The 21908-nt window shown below is 38.8% G+C and overlaps 4 protein-coding genes across 10 annotated transcripts; 2 read left to right on the plus strand and 2 right to left on the minus strand.

Moving 5' to 3' along the window:
• The first annotated feature begins 138 nt into the window (after positions 1 to 138).
• Positions 139 to 3032, plus strand: LOC107265748 (exocyst complex component 5). Its single transcript, XM_015735509.2, has 6 exons — positions 139 to 458; positions 524 to 967; positions 1037 to 1614; positions 1676 to 2164; positions 2236 to 2743; positions 2822 to 3032. The coding sequence occupies exons 1-6, from the start codon at positions 426 to 428 to the stop codon at positions 2918 to 2920; spliced, it is 2151 nt and encodes a 716-aa protein (XP_015590995.1). The 5' UTR covers positions 139 to 425; the 3' UTR covers positions 2921 to 3032.
• A 7-nt stretch (positions 3033 to 3039) lies between these two features.
• Positions 3040 to 7690, minus strand: LOC107265749 (protein arginine N-methyltransferase 1). Of its 3 annotated transcripts, none has more exons than XM_015735511.2 (4): positions 7425 to 7690; positions 7048 to 7116; positions 6842 to 6964; positions 3040 to 5932 (listed from the first exon to the last, which is right to left on the minus strand). In XM_015735511.2, the coding sequence occupies exons 3-4, from the start codon at positions 6905 to 6907 to the stop codon at positions 4850 to 4852; spliced, it is 1149 nt and encodes a 382-aa protein (XP_015590997.1). In that variant the 5' UTR covers positions 6908 to 6964; positions 7048 to 7116; positions 7425 to 7690; the 3' UTR covers positions 3040 to 4849. The 3 variants fall into 3 exon arrangements, with proteins under 3 accessions (XP_015590997.1, XP_015590996.1, XP_015590998.1); XM_015735510.2 differs by lacking the exon at positions 7425 to 7690 and adding an exon at positions 7253 to 7398; XM_015735512.2 differs by lacking the exon at positions 7048 to 7116.
• Positions 7691 to 7708: 18 nt separating this feature from the next.
• On the plus strand, positions 7709 to 15902 carry LOC107265746 (AT-rich interactive domain-containing protein 4A). Of its 3 annotated transcripts, none has more exons than XM_015735505.2 (7): positions 7709 to 7911; positions 8507 to 8943; positions 9027 to 9272; positions 9340 to 9544; positions 9631 to 14494; positions 14573 to 14713; positions 14806 to 15718. In XM_015735505.2, the coding sequence occupies exons 1-7, from the start codon at positions 7906 to 7908 to the stop codon at positions 14847 to 14849; spliced, it is 5943 nt and encodes a 1980-aa protein (XP_015590991.1). In that variant the 5' UTR covers positions 7709 to 7905; the 3' UTR covers positions 14850 to 15718. The 3 variants fall into 3 exon arrangements, with proteins under 3 accessions (XP_015590991.1, XP_024938788.1, XP_024938787.1); XM_025083020.1 differs by lacking the exon at positions 7709 to 7911 and adding an exon at positions 7915 to 8016 and having other exon boundaries at positions 8507 to 8934; positions 14806 to 15902; XM_025083019.1 differs by lacking the exon at positions 7709 to 7911 and adding an exon at positions 7916 to 8016 and having other exon boundaries at positions 14806 to 15902.
• Positions 15903 to 17953: 2051 nt separating this feature from the next.
• On the minus strand, positions 17954 to 21904 carry LOC107265753. Of its 3 annotated transcripts, none has more exons than XM_015735519.2 (3): positions 21819 to 21904; positions 19953 to 20052; positions 17954 to 19707 (listed from the first exon to the last, which is right to left on the minus strand). In XM_015735519.2, exons 2-3 carry the CDS (start codon positions 20037 to 20039, stop codon positions 19513 to 19515), a joined length of 282 nt encoding a protein of 93 aa, XP_015591005.1. In that variant the 5' UTR covers positions 20040 to 20052; positions 21819 to 21904; the 3' UTR covers positions 17954 to 19512. The 3 variants fall into 3 exon arrangements, with proteins under 3 accessions (XP_015591005.1, XP_015591003.1, XP_015591004.1); XM_015735517.1 differs by lacking the exon at positions 21819 to 21904 and adding an exon at positions 21407 to 21519; XM_015735518.2 differs by lacking the exon at positions 21819 to 21904 and having other exon boundaries at positions 19953 to 20362.
• Between the last annotated feature and the right edge of the window lie 4 nt (positions 21905 to 21908).

Consider the following 21908-nt stretch of genomic DNA (forward strand, 5'->3'; position numbering starts at 1 on the left):
TAAATTTATTTTAATTAATACAGTCATTGCTTATATATAATCAGAATATATTGGTATTATAATGTATGTAATTTTATTTCATATCATAAAGTTCTGTTGAAATTTTATTAAATTACGCCCACTAGTGGTTATGTCCAGGACCATGGTTTGAGGTTATGCATTGCTCAGTAGGTGGTAATATACGTCAGATATCAGATACGTAGGTTAGAAATGGGCAGAGTCGTGTCTGTCAGAAGACGTATTGTCAAAACGTATTAATAGAGAATATTATGAAACATCAATTAATTAATGAATTATGCGTTTATTGAATTTTCTATATCACAATACTTTAATTTGAATTGAATTACAGTCCTTGACAATGACAATTACTGTGTCTTGACCCATTTTTATTATATGTGTCAATTGTTTCAACAAATTACTTGAAAATGATGCAACAATATATGAAAGAATTGGAGCAGGTGATTTATATAACTTTTAGACTTTAAGATTTCACCTGATAGAAGGTAAAATAGTTTTCTTCCAGGAGCCATTTGATGCTGAAGAATTTGTAGAACGTTTAGCATGGCGGACAGTCAATGATTCCTCTGAGGATGGTGGAAAAGGAACATTTGATCCTGTTTTAGTACATGAGACCTTCCTTCAGGCAATAAAAGACTTGCAGATTCTTCAGGAACGCCAGCAAAAGAAATGTGATAAATTAGAAGTTGCTTTGAAAGATGAGGAATCCAGGCATACCATGGAGATCCTAGAACTACAGGAAAAGAATAAGCATGCTATGGATCTCTTTCATCAACTTGATGAAAGAATCAATTTTGTGGCTACTAAAGTTCTTCACTTGGGTGATCAATTAGAGAGTGTTAATACTCCAAGAGCCAGAGCCGTTGAAGCTCAAAAGCTTATGCGGCACTTTTCTGAATTTCTCAGTCCTGGACCGTTAACAGATCCTATTTTTACAGACAAATCTTCAGTAAGACTCGTTGATTATCATTAGACTCCCAAAGGAATATCGATATCCATAACTAAATCATTGTTCCAGCTGGATGAAGCTGCTGATGTGATACAAAAGCTTCACTTGATAGCACAGGAGTTGCCTTCTGAAAAATTCGAACACGCTAAGAAAAAGATTGGTGCAAAATATGACGAAATTGAACGTAGTCTAATCGAAGAGTTTGTCAGAGCACACAACAGTGAAGATGCAGTTCGCATGAAGGAGTTGGCTTCCGTGCTTGCTCATTTCAAAGGATACTCACAGTGCATAGATGCTTTTATTGAGCAAAGTCAAATGGGATCATTTGGTGGGAAGGACGTATTTCAGGATGTGATACCGATGTGTACCAAGAATTATGAACTTATGCAGCAAGTTTTTACAAATTCCGAGCAAGTGATGGCAAAGTTCGTACTGAATATCTATCACCTCCGTCTACAAAAATATGCCGTGGCTAAATTAGCCGATCGTACGGATCCTGACAAATATCTGATGAACTTGTACGACTTATACTCCAAAACTGTAAAACTATCCAACGACTTAAAACGCTTTAACATGGGTACTGGGGACTCGTACCTTATGAAACTAACGACAAAAATTTTTCAAAAGCACCTCGATACATATATTACGTAAGTACATAAATTCCCAATTATTTTCTGATGCAATAATTTAAAAAAATAATTTTTCCAGTATCGAAGTGAAAGCACTGAGAGAGAAATCAGCAACCTTACTCATAAAATACTACGAGTCTAAGAATCACCAAAAGAAACAACTGCAAACTGGTGGCTTCCAGGAACTGAGACGTGATTTACAAGCTGTCATTGGTACCAGAACCAACATAAACATAGCACAGATAGAAGATTATGGCGGAGAGACCTTCCTCTCAGAAGAATTAGCCATTGCTCTTTTACAAAACAGTAAAATGGCCTTTCAACGTTGTAACTTATTATCCCAACAAAGTGATTTGCCCATGAATACATTACAAATATTGGAAATACTCCTACAATACTTATTGAACGAGCACGTCGATTACGCACTCGAGTTAGGTCTACAAAATGTTCCAATTCCTGAGAGTAGAAGCCAACCGGAAATACATTTTTTCAACGTAGTCCGGCAATGCAACGCTATAATCCGCCTCCTGGAGGAACAGTTCAATGATAGTGTGGTGCCTCTTGTCATGTAAGTTTCATATAACAGTTTCATTAATTAATATAACTGCAATATTATATATTCCCTTGAACCGCTTAAAGCTCCACTCCAAAGCATGGCGAGTGCATGACTAAAAAGAAGGTCGCCCTGGAGCAAATTGAAATGAAGCTGGATGCTGGTCTAGACAGAAGTATAAACGTCATCGTCGGCTGGGTCAAAATGTATCTTCAAAGTGAGCAACGTAAATCCGACTTCAAACCCGAGACAGACGTGGACACTTTAAATACTCCAGCTTGTCTGGTAGTGGTGCAATATGTTACTAGCATGATCAGACACATCCGGGACAGTCTCGATGGTAAAAACGCCGAGAGTGTGCTTACGGAATTAGGCATACGCTTCCACAGGGTCATCTATGAACACCTGCAGCAGTTTCAATTCAATTCTGCTGGTGCAATGTGTGCCATATGTGACATGAATGAATATCGGAAATGCGTCAAGGAGCTGAAAGTCAACGTTGTTACGACCTTGTTCGATACTCTACACGCTCTCTGCAATCTTCTGCTGGTTAAGCCAGAAAATTTGAAACAAGTCTGCACTGGTGATCAGTTGGTGAGCAGCACAAAGATTCTTAAAATCAAAAAATTCTTTGTGATAATTACTATCATATTTGTTTTAAAATTGTTACAGGCAATGCTGGACCGTTCGATTCTTATTAATTTCATTCAATTAAGGAGCGATTATAAAACCCAAAAATTGGCCAATTCTTTAAAAGGACTTTCTGCATAGTGGTCCACTCTGAAAATAATTCGATACAAGAAATATCTATTATAACATTTACATGTGAAAAGCTAGTTCTCTTGTAACGAGAACGAAAATACAAGAAAAATGAAACAGGGAAGTACAAGTTTCTTTGAAAATTTTATTCTTCGCTCATGACACCACGCCTAACCCAATTCTCGACTAACAAGTTAAGTAGAGAATGTACCTCTTTTCAAACTGGAAAACATTTTTCCTACGTTATACTTAGTACTTTGGTTGCCCTCGTGTACCCTGTATATCGTATAGAATACAAGCGCCAATAATTATTTTCATCTAAGTACCTCAATAAAATATGCACTTTCATAGCAAACGTATTAATTTTATTGGAATATAATGTGATGGTCGCTCTTTACTCTCTTAGGTCTCTACGCATGAACGTAAATTGATCTTTCTTTTGTTATCGTTTCAAATAAACAATACTAACCAATCGTACAGGATGAGAGAAGAAGAAGATATACAGTATATCAGTCAGACGTGCTTGGTCAATTTAATGAGAAATTCAACAGATGAATTAGCCTAGCTGTCTGATACACCCCATATCACCGTATATACAAACTGTACTTTAAGTATAAAGTTCTCGCGTGTAAAACATTGTTCACTGTTGTTATTTAGTTTTCTTTGGTCGTCCATGTGGAAAACTATCGTCGTCGCAAATTCATTTTAAAAAGTTAATATGTTGTAATATCGTTTGGTTAACATCGCTGGAGGCCGTTAAAATACATATGTATATTATCCTGAACACACTTACGTGGCACGGGGCATGTATGCACTGGGTTAATAATCAGGTCTTTCTACACCAGAGATATTATTTTACTTCGTTTTCAGAATTTTGATCTTAAGAATGCAAAGAAAAAAAAATCACGAGGAATGCGATGACAGATAAAATACATTTTTTTCCAATTAAGAACGAAATAGCGACAATAAATGTGTAAGATTTTATTGGTAATCAGATCATTATTTTCTTTGCTTCCCTTTTTTTCTTGATGTAAACTTCAAGATTAGCCTTCGTCGCAATATAAACGCGTTACCAGTAACAGTACGAGTATACAAATTATTCCTAATTCGACCAGTTCGTTGAAAAATTCAAATCTTTCAAACGCAGTTTTTGGAAGTCACAGACTTCTCTTTAGTGTGTTGTTTGAAGAAGACAAAGATATTGTTCGTACAATACAAGAACGAAGAATCGTTATCTTTGCAAAAAAAAATCTTAATTAGTCCTGTTACAATGCTGTTGCTTGGTGGGACTGGATTTTTGTATCAAATGTAATTGGCGCGCTCGCTAGGGACATGTCCACGTGTATACAACGCGTCTTCACTCTCTTCAATGCGATTCTTCAAATCTTTACATCGCTCTAACGGCTTACATTCAGTCTAATGATACGATGCAACGAAATGGTATTAGACAATGCACGATTTTACTTCATTGCAAAATATAATATTACATATTATTCCGAATTCCTGAAAGCGAGATAAATTTGCTACCAATGACATAAACCTAGCAATAACGAGAACTAAGTGCCTTTTCGGGATAACATTGAAGAAAAAAAAAAAGAAAAGTTAAAAGAAGCAAATAGCTTTTCAATTAATCGCAATAGTAAGCTGATTTCGTATGTTTTATTGAAAATAGTGAGTAAGAAATTGGTTTTAAGACGCATTTAAAAAGAAAAAGGGAATAATGATCGAGATTAAAATTGAAAAGAATTGATAACAGCGAGAAGTCAGGTAATAAATTAGCGCTTCGTATACCATTTCTTGCACAGCACGTTTAAAAAATGAGAGACTCTGCCAAGTTCGATTTGTCAGTATTGATAATGTTTTGATCTCGCATTTCAAAAGAAAGTATTACGAGTTAGGAGAATACGTGGAAGAGGACATTGACGGGATGTCCGACCGGTATCAGCGCATACGATAAGTATTAGTTTCGTGAACTTGGCACAACTCTCCTTTGAAGTTCAATTCGATACTGAAGTCCAGATCCCGGTAGTTCCTTGCATTAGGCTTCATCGAAAACACACCAAATATTTCTTCGCCTTTTTTAACAGTCATGTACTCGTCGAAATAGAAAACAGTTTGTTTCCAGTGAGTGTACTGCACCTCTGGTGCTGTACTGAAGCCGATACGTTTGTGGCACTTGGTGAATTCTATGTTGAAGAATGTGACCAGGGCTTGGACATAATCGTTTCTGCGCACTTGGAGACTGAACGGCGAAGAAAATTCCAAATCGGCTTTTGTCACGGTGTAAAGATCGACTTCCTTTATGAGACAAGCATTTGTCACGACTTGCTTTGGATCTACAACGTCCACAAGAGGTTCGCTGATCGCTACTTTTCGTATGCTGCTCATATCAAAACCGTATACGTCGTCCCACCAGTTAATTTTCTCGTCCTTGTATTGTCTATCTTCTATCCCACAAATAAAAAGCGTTGCTTTATCTGGGAATAACATCCCATCTTCACGCAGCCACTTATCCCTGGCAAAGAGGACTGTGTCCAACATAGACTCATAAAAAAGACAGTAGCCCATCCACTCGGATATAATGATGTCTACCTTCTCTATGCCATCAGGCAACGTTACTTCCTCCACTTTTCCCTTTAGAATAGTTATGATGTTTGATAACTGATTGGCTTCCACAATCTTTTCTGCATACTCCACGATGTTGGAACATTCAATTCCAATAACTCTAGCAGCTCCGGCTTTTGCAGCGAACATTGACAATATTCCTGTACCACAGCCAATGTCCAGAACAGTCTTTCCTTTGAAGAGATGTTTGTTGTGATACATTGAGTTCCGATAGGTCACAGTGCGGACTTCATCCTTCAGCATTTCCTCGTGGATACCATAGTGAGCATAAGAGTCAAAATAGTAGTCCCGTGATGTCATTTCATCGACTGAGACTGATTCCTTGTGATTGGTTGATGGTGCCTCTTTAGTTGGCAGTGCCACAGGTTCAGCTACTTCCATGGTTTCCATTTTTGATGTCTGAAATATCCATCAATCACATGACCTAAGCAAATTAGTCAACTTGATCCTACTTATAACATTTAAAGATTTTATAATACACCAAAGAATAAAAATGTTATTTAAATAATTAAATAAGTTAAGATTAACTTTCTTAAGACAGAACATGCAACTTGCTAATTAAATTGACATAAAATTACTATAAAAAAAGACAATAATTTAAGACAATATAAACTCCGTTTATGTTCAAAATGCAAATGATTGATAGGTTAATAGCAGAGTTAAACCGAGTTTAAAAAATAGATCGTATTTGTAGAATCGGGGCTAAATGTTTTAATAATCAGTTTGATCAGATATGAATATATTAACTCCGTAACTTCTGAAATAGCTTCTTAAAAATTACCTAATGAAGGTCCAAGTCTAAAATCATATGAAACTTTGAAAACCTTTAAAGAATATTAAAAAATAATGAATTGAAAACCTCAAATTCACTCAGTAGCCTATCAAAAGCTAAAAAGGAAACCGGCATCCACGTGCCCGCCAAAATAAATGGCGTCCCGCAAAGACAAAATGATCCGTCAGTAGTTACCGACAATATATATATAATTCTATCCATATCTTTCCATGATTACGGCCACATATTAACCCTACATCCTCTCCTAACTTCCTAAACAAAAAAGATTCTCAAAAAAGATCTTCTGATGCATCATTAAATAAAATACGACAGTGTCTTAGATAAGACAAAAGAAAACGGATCCGTGAAAGCATGGGCGCACTGTTTCGACATTAATTCTTTAAGTATATCGTGTAGCTACGATGCACCATTTTTTCTACGCAGAATACAAACACCTCTGAGAATGAATAACATTTTGCACATATCTCGCGAATGAAGTAATTCGATTTCATAGAAAAATTCGCAAAGAAACTCACCCTGTCCTCGTTCGTCAATGTACCGCCTTTGCTGATTTCAACCGGCACTTCATTACATGCCGCCATTTTGTTTAAGCGTCCCAGCAGACAGCAAGAAACAGGGCCGTGGTTAGCTTTACCGTCCTGGGGATCAGAAAGAAGATGACTGCGACATCGAGGGTGATAAAGATTTTTATAATATCAATGATGAAAATAATACAACGCACCACAAAATCGATGTCAATCGACGTTCTAAGAGTCTATGATTCTAGATCATGTGAAATCCTTAGGACACCCTTAAAAAATTATATCATTTCCAATTAATATCATATTTCCCTTGTGACATGCTGTCATTATCCATGAGAAACATTTTCCCATTCGAATGATCCTCGTCCTCGTAGAGGATAAGAGAAGTACACTTTTAATACTCACGATGGAACCCACTATTATTTCTTATTGTTTATGATTATTTTAATACTCCCAAAAGTTTATATACACACGTTAGAAATGCTGGATTGAAAAAGTTAACCTGGGAATTGTTGGAATTTCTCGCAAAGAAAGGTAAACGGGGGCACTGTCTGCAAAGCGCCTGACGAATACTCACCAATATGATTTCACACGTCCCTGAATGATGCGCAGTGTCTTATCGACATTATTCCAACGAATTTTCGAGAACTAAAACATTAGTTTGTTTCCCGTTATTTTCCATAAATCATAACTAGCTTATTACTAAGCATTTATGTCCTTGTTTTTCACTAGTGTCTTAATTTAACGATTCTTCGCAGTCGTTTGTCCGATTTGGAACTGTTCAATTCGGCGCGATGGAATCATCCAATAGGAGCGAAGTTGCCGGCTGACAAGTTGCGTCGTTCGGGCTCGGGGTGGAAATGGGCTGGGAACGAGAGAGAACAGGAGCTTATACGCATTCGTGGTGCGAGCTGTGGTTTCGCGCAACGGGGTCAAACGTGATTGCTGTGAAAATTTTGACGTGGTTCTTCGCGAAGAGCATCCCTAAGAAGATTTTAATGTCTCGCGTGTGTCACTGGCTTTGGATCGTGCATATGGAGATCGTCGAGCGTTAGAAGATGCTGGTAAGTCGAACGCGCGGGAGAATATTCGCAGAGAAGGTGGACGAGAGGAGTGAGCGTACATAGTTTTGTATACCAAGGTACATGCATTCGTTGGAAGGAAAAAGAGTAAGAGAAATTTCGGAGTCATTTTAGATTCTTTGTATTCGGTTTACTGTGGGATTGAATGTGGCTCTAGTATGTGCTCCTTCAAGATTTTCGAGGTTACCAATTTCTGGTTGAATATCTGGGAAAGTGAGTGACTGTCAGGCAGGGGGGGCAGGGATGTTGAGCCGGGATAAGAGAGGGGGCACCAGAGGCCGACAAGCAGTCAGTTACTTCTGATAGTGAGTACTTTTGGATGTGAAGTGTCTGAAGATATTGGGAGCTTCAATCTTTGAGAGACGTGTTCGGGCTTTTTCGTACGGCGACGGTTTTTTGAAGGATGTTCTTTGTGTTTGAGAAATTCGATTATTTTCTGTTTACGCTTCTTCAAAGACTAAGTGTCTTAGAAAAGAATCGCTGGCAGGAAGCTGTTTACTGCGAAAATTGACGTGTAAGCACGAGCCACTCCGAAATCATATTAGAGTGTTAATGTAATGTTTTGGTATTGTTTCAGGGAGACGATCCACCCTATCTGTCGGTGGGTACGGAGGTGAGCGCCAAATACAAAGGTGCTTTTTGCGAAGCTAAGATCAGGAAGGTCGTGCGATCAGTAAAGTGTCGAGTTACTTATAAACAAGGTTTGGGAACTGCTACAGTTACGGATGACCAGATTAAAGGTACTCTGAGAGTAGGTGCCTCTATTGAAGCCAAGTATGGAGAGCGAAAGGATTTTGTTGAGGCCACTATCACCAAGATTCAAGATTGTAGTCAATATACTGTAGTCTTTGACGATGGAGATATCACGACGCTCAGGAGGACGGCACTGTGTTTAAAAAGTGGAAGACATTTTGCTGAGAGTGAGACTTTGGATCAGCTTCCACTAACTCATCCGGAGCACTTTGGAAATCCAGTTATTGGTGGGCGCAGAGGACGACGTTCGAGGCAAGCGCAGTACGTGACAGGATCGGGATAGTATCTTATCCCCGAAAACAATGACACTTACGGGATGATGGACCTCTTGTTTTTCTTTGTAGAGATGACAGCAGCGAAGATGAAGAAAGTCCCCCACGAGGAAGCCGCGATTCCGGTTCCGGATCAGGTGGAAAGGAGGGGACTGAAACAGAACCGGAAATTGGAAGAGTTGTTTGCGTCGAGCTGGGTGACAAGAAGAAAAAAGATAACTGGTTTCCAGGACTCGTCGTTGCACCGACAGCTCAGGATACAGTCAGAATTCGTGTTCGCGACGATTATCTCGTGAGATCTTTCAAAGATGCAAGATAGTAAGTATTATCACTATCATGTATCCCTGTTACTCATAGAGTACTTTCACACGTCTAATCTTTTCAGTTACACCGTCCCAAAGAAGGAGGCAACTGAATTTACCAAGGAACTGGTGAACAAGGTCGAGAATAGCGCATTAAAGATTGCCGTGGAGAAGGCTCTTCTTTTTTTGGAGAAGAATGACCTTCCACCTCACTGGGATCGAGATTCTCTCTTTGGAAATGCCATGTCCAGTGGAAACAGCGATTCCGATGGAGAGCTGGACTCTGATGTAAGTTTCATTAGCTGTCATTAAACGGCTACTATGTAACTTAGAACCGCACAAATGTTACGCTTGACGTTGCTTTTTGGTTACAGAGTTCGGACGATGAGCCGCGGGAGGAGAAGGACCACTTTGTTGCGCAATTGTATAAATTTATGGACGATCGAGGAACACCTATCAACAATTGTCCAATGATTGGCAACGAGGATATAGATTTATACCGTCTGTTTCGTGCTGTTTACAAGTTAGGCGGGTATAACCGTGTGACCAACCAGAATCAATGGAAATCCATAACCCGTCGCTTAAGTTTTTCAATGCCAAGTACGTCGTCCACGCATAATCTGGTGAAACAAGCGTATAAAAAGTTCTTACACTCTTTCGAGGACTTTTATAGAAAATTAGGTTGTACTATGGTCAATCATCCTCGAGGTAGCACGCGAAAGCAACGGCCAGGTAGGAGCTTGATCAGAGATCGGGACAGAAACACTCCTGTACCACCTCAGATGCCAATGACCAAATCTGAGAAAGAAGAGGAGGACAAGAAGATAATGGAAGATGAGAAGAAGGAAGTGAAGAAAGAGCCTAAAAAGGAGATTATGAAGGAGGAGGAACCTGTCCCAGTCCCTATCCCAGTTATCACAACGCCGACGACTATTAAAATAAAGAAAAAGGAGGAATTCGAGGAAAGTGGAAGTGGGCAGGATAGCGATATCAATGTTGAAGCTGAGGGAGAGTCTTCTAGCAGTGAAAAGTCACTTAAAACACCAACACGGTTTACCCCAGTGCCCACTAAAACCAAATCGAAGAATAAGGAGGAGACAAAAAAGAAGCCCTTCGACAAGAAAAGGAATGAACCGAAGAAGCAGGAGAAGAAGGATGAGAAGCTCAAGGAAGACGAAGCTGCAAAAACACGATCCAAATCAAAAGATGACTCCGTTAAGGGTAAAGCATCTGGAACAACAGATACAGTCCGGGAGACGCGGACACCGTCCAGGGAGTCGGAGAAGAAGGCGCCTGCGAAGCAGAGACGTCTTACTGACGAAGAGTTGAGGAAGCAGCGTGGAAGAAAACGCAAGGAGAACGAACTAGAGAAATCTAGACCTGGTACAGATGATCATTCTAGCGAAACTGCCCCCTGCTACAAGGGTCTCGTCGAACTGGGTGATCGGTTGAAGGTCTATTATGGACCAACTCATGAATCGAAAGTCACGTATGAGGCCAAGGTAATCGACATGGAAAAGGATGGTGATGAACCTGCTTATCTAGTTCATTACACAGGCTGGAACACGAGATACGATGAGTGGATCAAGGGATCGCGAATTGCACAAAATTTCACTCAAGCTCAAGGTAGAGTTAAGCGAACTAAGGCTACTCCTAGACCACAGACTCCAAGTGCAACGAGTTCTTCAGCTGGTGGAAAATCTTCTAAGACAGGTAACACCTCGAATTCTAATGCATCCCAAAACCGACGTAGAGCACAGAGTGTTGCACCTTCTTCTACAACATCATCTTCAGGGATTACAACTAAAGATGGTAAGAAGGAAGACAAGGATAAGGAGGGGTCAATGCAGCCAACTAGGTCTACGACACCACTCTCAGTAACAAGTTCCAGCTCCAGGACGAAGAGTCCTGCGACTCCAGCTGCTAATCGACTGACTAGGCTTACCAGGAACACAGACCTCGCTGGAGTAGAGCTTCGGAGACGTACAAGGCGAATGTCTGGTCACACGGACATATCTGTTGCTTCTGAGAGTGAGGATAGCGAAGCGTACGAATCAGACACAACGGAGCCGGAACAGGCAAAGACAAGGTCACGTGGAACGGAAGAGAGGAAAAGAAGGGAAGTGAGACGTAGAGCCGAGGATAGGATAAAACCTGAAGACATGAGCGAGCCTGAAGAGGATAAGGATGCCTCGGAGGAACCACGTAGAGGTCGTAGACTGAGACGAATACCAGGTAAAATTCAGGATATCAAATCGGAACCTGAGAGTGACGAGGACCAACCCAAAGGCAGGGATTTTGATCTCAATCAAATAAGATCTGAATTAAAAGGTTTTGATAAAGCTGTAAAACTCGAGATTGTGAGATCCGATCCGGATCCGGAAGAGGAAGCGAAATCTGAAGAAAAAGAGAATGAGGGTAAACCTGCTGCTACACCATCTGCGTCTCTCTCACCGAAATTAGAAAAACCAAAGTTGGAACCGCCGAAGTTGGAACCAGTACCAGAGATCAGGCCTTTAGAAAGTACTGAGGATATTTATGAGTTCAAAGAACCGGAACCCTTCGAATTTGAAGTACGGAATAAGAGAGATTCAAATGGTGACAAGGATAAGGCCAAGAAGAGGGTCTTCGATGAGGAACCAAAGAGTCCCAAGAAGAAGCAAAAGACGACTGTTACCGCTATGAAGGAAACAAAACCAGCTGATACTGAAGTAGATATTAAAAAGAGAGTGAGAAGACCTTTTATTAAAAGAATAGACGACGGCGAGATCTTATCCCCAAGTAAAGTTTCTACGCCATCTGCTTGTGAAGAGGCATTCGACAAGCTTCGGGAATCTTCATCATTTAGCCAACCTAAGGTTCAACCGATACCGGAAGAGTCTGGTAAGGTTGCTAATACTATTGACCTTCTGTTCAGCGACTTACCTGGCGACGAGGATGGGGCACCGGATGATCCGGAGGATCGACTGATCATATCTGAAACTGAAGTCTCTGAAGCCGAACAAGAAAACCTTTTCACCTATCAGCAGGAAATATTTCCAACAAACGACATACCGGATACGATGGAGTTTAACAGAGACGAAGTTAAGTCCCAGAGTGAAAATCCGAATGAAGAAACAGCAACCACAAACAAGATTGTTACCAAATTTGATGATGTTAATCAAAAACAAAATGTGAAGTCACCAGCAACAAGTAGACCCTCGCCCATCTTAGAAACAAAGAACCTGGATGTGAAATCATTAATCTCGAGCCCTGCAGTCTCGCCAGCACTGTTAACGCCAGCTCCTATAAGTGCAAGGTTGCCGGCCACGTCTACGATAGAGGAAAAAATGGCGGCTGCTGCAATGGCGTTTAAAAATAAGTCAAAAGAAACGAAGAAGGAAGAAGATATGGCCGATGCTACGAAGAAGAGTCTAAAAGAGACGTCCAAGAAAATGGATGCTATGATTGCCAAAAGGAACAGAGAGGAACAGAATAAAGCGAAGATCGAGGCTGAGAATAAAAAGAGGGAAGAAGAGGAAGCATTAAAGAAGGAAGAGGAGCAACGAAGAGAGGCAATGCGTGCTGCCATTAAGCAGAAGGAGGAAGAGCTTCAACAATTAAAACTGAAGAAGGAGGCTGAACTGAAGAAGGCTGCAGAGGCAAAGGCAGTAGCTGAACAGAGAAAAGTGCAAGAGAGAAAAGAAGAAGAACGCAAGAAGAAGGAAGAAGAGATTAACAAGAAAGAGGAGGAAGAAGAACAGCATAAGGAACGTGATCAGCGAGAGAGAGATAAACGCAAAAAGGTCATCAGTCAAGAGTTTGTCGATTCTACAGACAGCAGTGACTCCGACGAGAGGCTAGTCATCGATAATGAAGAGCCCCAGGATGAGAAAAATCTCACAACTAATTTCGATGTCAAGCTTCGAGCAGAATTGGAAAGGTTACAGGATATCCAGGAAGGACGTTCCAAATCTCAAACTCAAAGCCAATCGCAACTACAAGTTCAAGCTCAATCTCAAATTCAACAACGATCTCAGCCACAATCCCAATCTCAACCTCAGCTTCAACTTCAGTCTCAAATTCAACCCCAAAGTCAGTCTCAGTCTCAAGTACAGCAATCTCAACCTCTACAGCAAGTTCCGTCTCAGCCACAGATTCAGTCCCAGCAACAACAAAAGTCCCAGCCTCCATTACAACCGCAGGCACAAATTCAACAGCAGCAGCAACAACAGTCTTCTGCAGAATGTAAACTTGTCGGTGTCCTTCCGACAAAGATTGAGGAGGAAGGTGAGAACATGAGTTCATTGCTCTGTGAAGAAGAAATACCAGGATCTCCAGCTCCGGTGGTTGACAACACCGAACAAGTAGATGCACACGTAATTCAAGTTCCACCTAAGATTGAGACATCTGACAATAATATAGTACTATTGGAGATGCCATTTGCAAGTGCACCATCCTCCAGTCAAAGTACAACTTGTAGTACAGTGGCTACCCTGAGTATTACATCTGCAAAGAATGGTGACAATGTCTCCGTCCCTGTTTCTTTACCTGTACAACAGGGAGTTGTCATGGGAGTCAGGCAACAACAGCCCCAGCCATTACAACAGTCACAAAAACAACCCCAGCCACAGCAGCAGCAGCAGCAGCAACAACAACATCAGCATCCACATCAACTAATTCAGCCACTTCCACCTGCTGCTATGCCAGTACAACGACGAGAGAGCAACGAAGCTGCCCCTGTCATGGACAACACACCTCCGACTACTCCGGATTCAAGTATTTCTAACATTTCTGGTTCACCACGTGAAGAGAGAATGGGAGGATCTTCACCAATGTCAGAGGATAATCTCAAGTCCAACAGAGACAGTTCAGAAGCTGATAACGACAGTGGTAGCAAGGGTCCTGGTTTCAGTGAAGATGACACCCTATTAAATTCTGAAGGTAATGTCGCTGACAGATCCCTCAAACCACCGACGAAGAGGACCATTGAGGATGCGCAGTCGCCAAAGAAGCGAAAACGTAACCGAAAACACTCCGAATGTGGAAGCAACTCTACTAAGAAGTCTACCAGACAAGCCGGAAGAACCGTCCGGCATGGCCCCGGAAGTGACAGTGACGATACCAGCGAGAGTTCTAATCTCTGTGGCGTAAACTCGACTTCCACTGCACATACGAACATCGGCAGTGTTACCGATCTCAATACTTACTCCACTAGGTCACCAAGACCGATGAAGTATAACTTTTACGTAGAATTAGGTACGTTCTACTGGTGACTTCTTATTGCTTTCAAAAATCACATTCATTCTTTAACATCATGTTGTCCATATATTCCAGATCCTGAACTTGATGGCAGCCAGAGGATAGCTGTACTCCAGCAAAAATTGTCAGAATTGCGAAAAACATATAATGCAGTGAAGGTCGAATTGGCCGGCATCGAGAGGCGCAGAAAAAAGTTGAGAAGACGAGAACGCGAAGGTAAATTCTGCGTATGAAAAAAAAAGAATGTAAATATTGAAACTATATTTATATCATTTCACAAAAGTTTTATTTAATACCTTTCTTTATAGCAATGAAGGCTGCCAAGGCGGAGATGCAACAGGCATGTTCGTGATGAGTTCGGCCGGATACGCATCGTTCTCATCGAAGTCGAAGGATCGTATCATATATGAATGTCTAGGAGCGTCGAAAAAAAACATCACAATCTCGGGCACTCTGCAATCGCGAAAAAGTTCATGACAATTTCTCATTACCTAAGGAACTGTTGTTAGGTAATAACTTTTCCGCGTATAAAATTTGTAGATATAGCTGTAAGTTGTAGCGTGTAAATGAGAATAAGTCAATTGGGTTGAATAATTCGGTTAATATGAAAAATTATATGTTCGTATGATTAAGTTGTGCTATTGTATATTTGTCCTTTTCATGAGATACACGATGCCGCCATTAGGTTTTCATTGTATTCTTCGCAATTCAACGTCTCTCGATTGCTCAGCGACGTTAAAGTACAAATTATTGAATCAGACGGCCGTCATTCTTTTCTTAATTCTCATGAGTTTTAATCCGTTATTATAAAGAAGACGGAAACAGCGGGTGTGTTATGGCCAATAAGACAATGAAAAATGAATTATGATAAAACTTGGGAACAAATTATCTAATATTACCGAAAAACGATCATTGATCACTCGTCACACTTTTTTGCGAATTTTTCCTTTGTCTTTTCTGTTGGCGTGCATAATCACTTTTATTTCGCTCGTTCCAAGATCGAGCCGCTTTTGGGGTAACCAGAAAAGCTTCCTGATGTATGGTTCACATAAGAGAGTGCATTTTCGAATGTACGACAATTGTATATATGTATCACGAGACCATCCCAAATCTTTTGCGTACTATTAAATTTTATCATTTCGAACGACCAAGTCGATTTGATTGTTATTTATTTTGTTTAATCGACCCACGTGTCTTCACAATAAATTACTCAATGCCGAACGCTCTAATTTCTCCTAAACTATCATCATCAGGCTAACTCAGCTAACAGTATTGAAAGCATTAATTAATCACACAAAATAACCATACTAATTTCAGCATACCGTTGACTTAGAATCACTTGTTTCTTTTTTAGGAATAACAAAAATTTAAAATAACGCTCACGTAATAAACAAGAGGTCTTGTATATTTTGTTTGTTATCTTTAGAATGTAATAATCACGTTTCCTTTGTTTTGTTTTGGGATTCTTTTGATTATTTATCCATGCGTTCCAGCACCGAGGAGTTGCTGGTAAAGAGGGCCAGCCTTATAGGACTTTGTGTCTGACGCCTAGTGGGCACAGGTGAGCATGGCAGATATGCTGGAACTAGAAGAGAAGTTCTGGTCGGGGTTGAAATACCGTATAGTTGGTTTTAAAGACAACAGACAGGGGCTCGCCCTCTTTACCAATATCTCTTTGGTAGTTCCACTTACTATTCCCTTGTACATACAAAAGAAGAGAGGACGCATTGTAAAGCAATCAAAAAGACATAAGAGAACGAGAGAGGGAGTCCAATACTATAAGGAGTCTCAATCCTCTAACTACATCTCGGATATCTAATGCAAAATAATTAGTCTCGTACTTTTACTCCATTCGTTAATCAAATCTTCAATAATGTATTTGTGTATCTACTGTTAAAAAATTTCTCAGCATATCTCAGAATGAAAAGGATAAGTATATTGATATACAGGAGAATAAAGCGAGACAGAATGCATAAGAAAAATTAATGGTAAAAATAATTCGAAAGTAAATTGAATTTATATTTTAACAGAAATGTTAGATGAGATAAGAGTGAAATTTTATATAAAAGGACACGCAGACACGTATATATATACATATATATAAATAATTATAACGTACATACGTATACATATACATATATATAAATCTATATAAATATAATTACATATATTTTTATAAGTGGTGAGCTACAACCGCGCGCTTTTTTTTAGGAAAGAAGGAAGTCGCAATTGCGCAGGCGCCAACTCAAAAAAATCCAGGGAGTCGGACTGTCTTGAAACTGTACATATTTTACATAGCATACAATTTATAAGGGGGTAAAAGTCCAGAATTGATAACTCGATTACGCGCACGTTAATACGCACGCTCGCGACTCTCCTCTCCTTCTCTCTCTGTAATAAAATCGTCATCGATATGAAAACTTTATAGAGACACCTACTTCCACTTTAAAATTTCTTCTGATTCATAAGATCCAAACAGGAATGCATAATTGCACGTTGCACCAGATTAATGGATCTACAGCATCTCTAGTAAGGCGATATGTACCAGCACACTGGTTATGTCCATAATCCCTATTCTGTATCCACATTCAAACAAGGAACATATAAAAAATATAATTCTATTAAATTAATAATTGTTATAAGAGCCTATGTCATCTTTTGACTGATAAAAATTACTGCATTAACTGTCAATATAACATCTAATAAAACATTCAGTGTTACTCGTTATCAAGATGTCATCTTGCACCCATTAAAAATCTCATTCTCGAAATTAATAATTAGCGTACATGGTTGAATCGTACTTACACGTGAACATCTTTGTCTGAAATTAAAAAAAATTTTAATGTAATATAATATACATCATAGGGATCCTATTATCAGTCCATGATCGAATGTTAATTATTTATAAATTCTATTAAGTCATTAAAGTACTACTTATTAAAAATTGATGTAAACGATATTGTGCCAAAAAAGATATAGGCATAATAAGGTATCTGAGTCTGGATCTAATGGATGCAGTGTGTGATGCTGATTCAGAAGCAGAATCAAGTTTTGTATTGGTCGTACAATGAGCTACAATGAACTTGTTGTAGAGAAGGGGAAGAGCAGGAGGCCTACATAGAAGTAAGACCTGTTGCAAATAATAACCGTGCCATTTGCTTGTGGCAGCGAAAAATAACGCATCGTTAGATTATAATATAATTGATTGCAATTTTTCATTGTCACCGAAATGTAATAATATTGCTCTAAGTAAACATTTATATGTTAGACAAATATATCCTATAGAAATAAATTACAATACGTCACGAATTCGTAATCTCATTAATGAACTATCGTGAATACCGATGTATTATAATAATTAGTGAGAAATTAATAACGCCGATTATATTTCCATAGAGCATTTCCAGTTTGTCTTATCTTATTAATATCGTTATATTCATAAACAATTAATTGGAATTTACGTTATTTTATACAGAGAGTTTATTATAATTCAGCGTAGAGAGAAGATTGGCTATCCACGCTTCTCAATGCGCCTTACACAAAAATACATACATATATATACATATATATATATATATATATATATATATATATATATATAATAATTTTACAAATATATTCAAATCGTACAGTATATATTTATAGTGTCTGTGTATAGTATCTGTCTCTTGTCTTGTATACTATATGGTATACACAATATATGGTTTGTATATTATATGTACACAAGACATATGTTGTCCATATATATATATACATATTATAATTATTCGGCACCTATCTATTTCATATATATCTACTGATTCTGAATGATCGATGTGACTAAATAACATAGTGTACAATAGTCGTTCTATATGATAATAATTCGATATGCATACATATATATTTATATATAATTTTTTGATTATATATATATGTATATGTATATATATACTTGCATGGCCTTTTGATTCACTTATATGCCCAATTAGATAAGAACGCGTTAATCAATTAGATGATCATCGAGAGAACAGACGCGGTTTGCTGGTCCTTAGCAAGCTGTCGTTTCTCTACGGTGGGATTAATCGTCTGGAATATCTGGTGATCGCCTTAGACACGTGATCCTGGAAAGAGACACTTGGACGGAAGTTCGTGAATTCCAACTCTTGATCCAAACTATTTTGCATTAGGACAAAAGAATCCTTTGAAGAAGAGGCTGTTAATGCAAGCTTCGTGGTCTCTCTCTTTGATCATGGTGTGTATTGTATGTACACAAATCATTCGCAATATCGACTCTATGTCCATTCTCTTGATTCTCTTGGATACAGAAGGTATGACGGATTACATTATTGAGCGTCCGAATATTATTGTGTGACACCATCCAAAGAAATTGTTCACTGTATATTTTCTCTTCATCCAGAACGTCACGTTTACTTTGTCAAAAGGCATATATGTAAGTTTCTATGGCCAACAAGTGAATCAATATGGCAATTTTTACTTGTACCACAATCTCATTGCATCTGGTAAAAAAAAATCAGTAACTCTCGTTGTTCGTCTCGACCTTGCTCTGTCCTGTGCAAAATAATGTCTAATTACGAACGCAGTGTTGATGATGATAGGGGACATATTCTTTCGAGATGGTTTATATTCTCCAAGGATTAGAGTTTATGTAAGCATAAGGATAGATGTGCCGCTGCGAGAGACTTGGAAATTAGTGGAAGTCTTTCGTTTCTTCCTCATATCTGCAGGTATTCTTGAGATTATGCTATATATATGATTTAGGAGTACCAAAATATTTAACTGTGCGCATTATGAGCTTACGTGACATGGATTAAGTCTAATGTCTATCAAAATGGAATTTGCATCTATGTTTTTAAAATAGATGTTCATAAATTAGAACTAGCTTCCAGCTATCTTTTTACCACAAAACGGCGTGAGTCGTATTGGCAATGTGGCAATAGACAGAACAGGGACAAGATTTAGAAAACGAGACATATTTAACGTCGATGAGCGCGAAGACATCTCGATGGCTAAATGGGTCAACAAGGAGGAGAATTTGGGGCAGGTGTTGCATCGACAGTTGTGCTCGAAGACGATGCTACTGATGTTGCCTTGTTTTCATTAGTCAATTTTCGTCTGGCAAACATAAACTGCTCCATCAGTTCATGGTGTGCCTCTAATCGTTCAATGCAATGCAAACAGGCTGTCTTTGGCAAAGGATCGTTCATCTTTACCTGTCATACAATCATAAAACACATTAGAATATTTTGAATGAAAAATAAATAAATTATTTGTATTAAAAATCCTATATGATACTATTATCCCTTGCTGAACAATGTAACTCAAACTTCATGCAACTTCAGGCTATAAAAATGACAGACAACAGATGTACAGTGGAGCACTGCGTCAAGAGTTGACTTAAACAAATAAAAATTCAACAAATATCGCAAGTTCAATAAAGCTGAGAATAATCTTATACCGTGATTGGTAAATATGCGTTTATCTTCTCCGCAAGTCTCATCCTTTCGCCTTCCTCTCCGTATATGTGGATCACGAATCGGTTCATCTTGCTGCAGAGCCTGCATATGAAGCCCGTGATTACGGCCTTATCTGTACTGCCCATTATAAATAGCTTTTTTTGTACGGTCCCAACACTTGACTTTCGATGATTTTCCCTTTTGTTACACTTTTTAAGTTTAACACTTTGGGAAGCCTTCAATATTTTACTTTTCCCTTGAGAGCTTAGGACTCACGGGTTTGTTGTTTATTGGGGCTTTTCACGGCTGGCGCAGGGGGCACTGTTTCCCTCAGGGCCGTATTCATTCTGCATAATTTTACTCGAATCCAGTTTAAATGTTTATCATACTATTAGTAATCTCTACTTTGCAACTATTCTTTATATTGGAAAATCAATCAAAAATCATATTACCTTCTGATTTATATTACATTAATTTTTCAGTATAATTCGTTCTTTTTTTATACTTCTTATACACTTTGTACGGCGTTACTTCAAAACTGCTAGAAACAATATTGATGAAACATAATTTCACCAAATAAATGGTAGACTATAGTCTAATGAACTGATACTAATTAAATACTGTTAAATATGAGCTACTTATTCAGAATATTATTAAGGATCATAAATTAAGTTTTTGTTAATAACATTTTAAGGGTGATGAATTATATACAAAGCTGAATTACTCAATGTAGCTAACAATGAATTGATAAAATCCTTAAAAAAGACTATGTGCATTTACAAAGGATTCAATTTCTATTGGATTGAGCGATATAGCTGTTAATCTAAGATGTGGAGAAGGAAAGACAAGAATTTGTTTGTCTATATTTAGCACTTGGGAAACGTGACAGTGTCGACCGTATATCTATTTTTAAAGAAAGTATAAGGGCGAAAGATTCATATACGAGTTCCTACATGAACGACTCTGATATCGCAAATTCTATATTACAATCAGTTCCAATATGCTGACTACCACTGACCCTGCCGAAACTGCTCAGCTGTCATCTGTCAAATAATTTACTATGATCACGGAGTTCATCTCATTTGATTATATCCCAGCAAAACTGCAAATCCTGACATCTAAAAGAATAAGAGTTCGAAATAAAAACATTTTAAAGTGGAACGAAAAGTCGCGTTCAATGTCAGCATCTAGAAATATTCTGAATTTTATATCTTAAAAATGTCATGAAACTGAGAACTCTTAGGATACTCGAAACGAATAAACGCATCCCTAAAAAATTTCTGACAGCTGTCCGCACCCTTCCTAGGATCACGGAACTACAGGAATCATTAAAACCAATGCTTCGTGATGCAGCTGCCAAAGCGTCTCAATAATTCAAATCCATATTGTCTCTACAAGTAAAACCATTGCCAGGATAAAGTCTAAACCATGTGCATAGATGAAGTAATATCTTTACCTTCTTCTATAGTACTTATGAAGAACATTGAGAAGAAGAATTACGGGACGCGCGACCGTAGATGCGCAAGGCGTCGTGCAGTTAGGGACAAAAGCCAGTTGCTCGTAAACCATTCTTTAGCTTAGACGCTCCGACAAAATCTTTCCAGCTTTGACCTCGGCGTCTTTAAAAGTCGTGCGATAACGGATTCCTGGCAGACCAATGTACTCGCGTACAATGTCGCAATAAGCAAAGGCATGAAACGTTAATATCGTGTGAATGATTGAGGAAGATGCCGTGAGTGAAAGTAGCTTGATGCTACATAAAGGCAAGATGGTGGCAGTCAGCTGTGTTCTGTCAAAATGACACTTTACTTCTGCGTTAAAGCTCTTGTGGATATTCATAACTTCTGGATGTCCCTTCTCGCAGTTACCTGGGTGTTATGAAAATACGTTATAAGTGCCAATCGAGCCTGGAGTCCTCCTTGGGTCATTGGAACGTGGAAAAAAGTGAAATCTCTAAG

The sequence above is a fragment of the Cephus cinctus genome, unplaced genomic scaffold (genome assembly GCF_000341935.2).
Source record: "Cephus cinctus unplaced genomic scaffold, Ccin1 Ccin1_scaffold0240, whole genome shotgun sequence".
In the NCBI taxonomy this organism is placed as follows: domain Eukaryota; kingdom Metazoa; phylum Arthropoda; class Insecta; order Hymenoptera; family Cephidae; genus Cephus; species Cephus cinctus.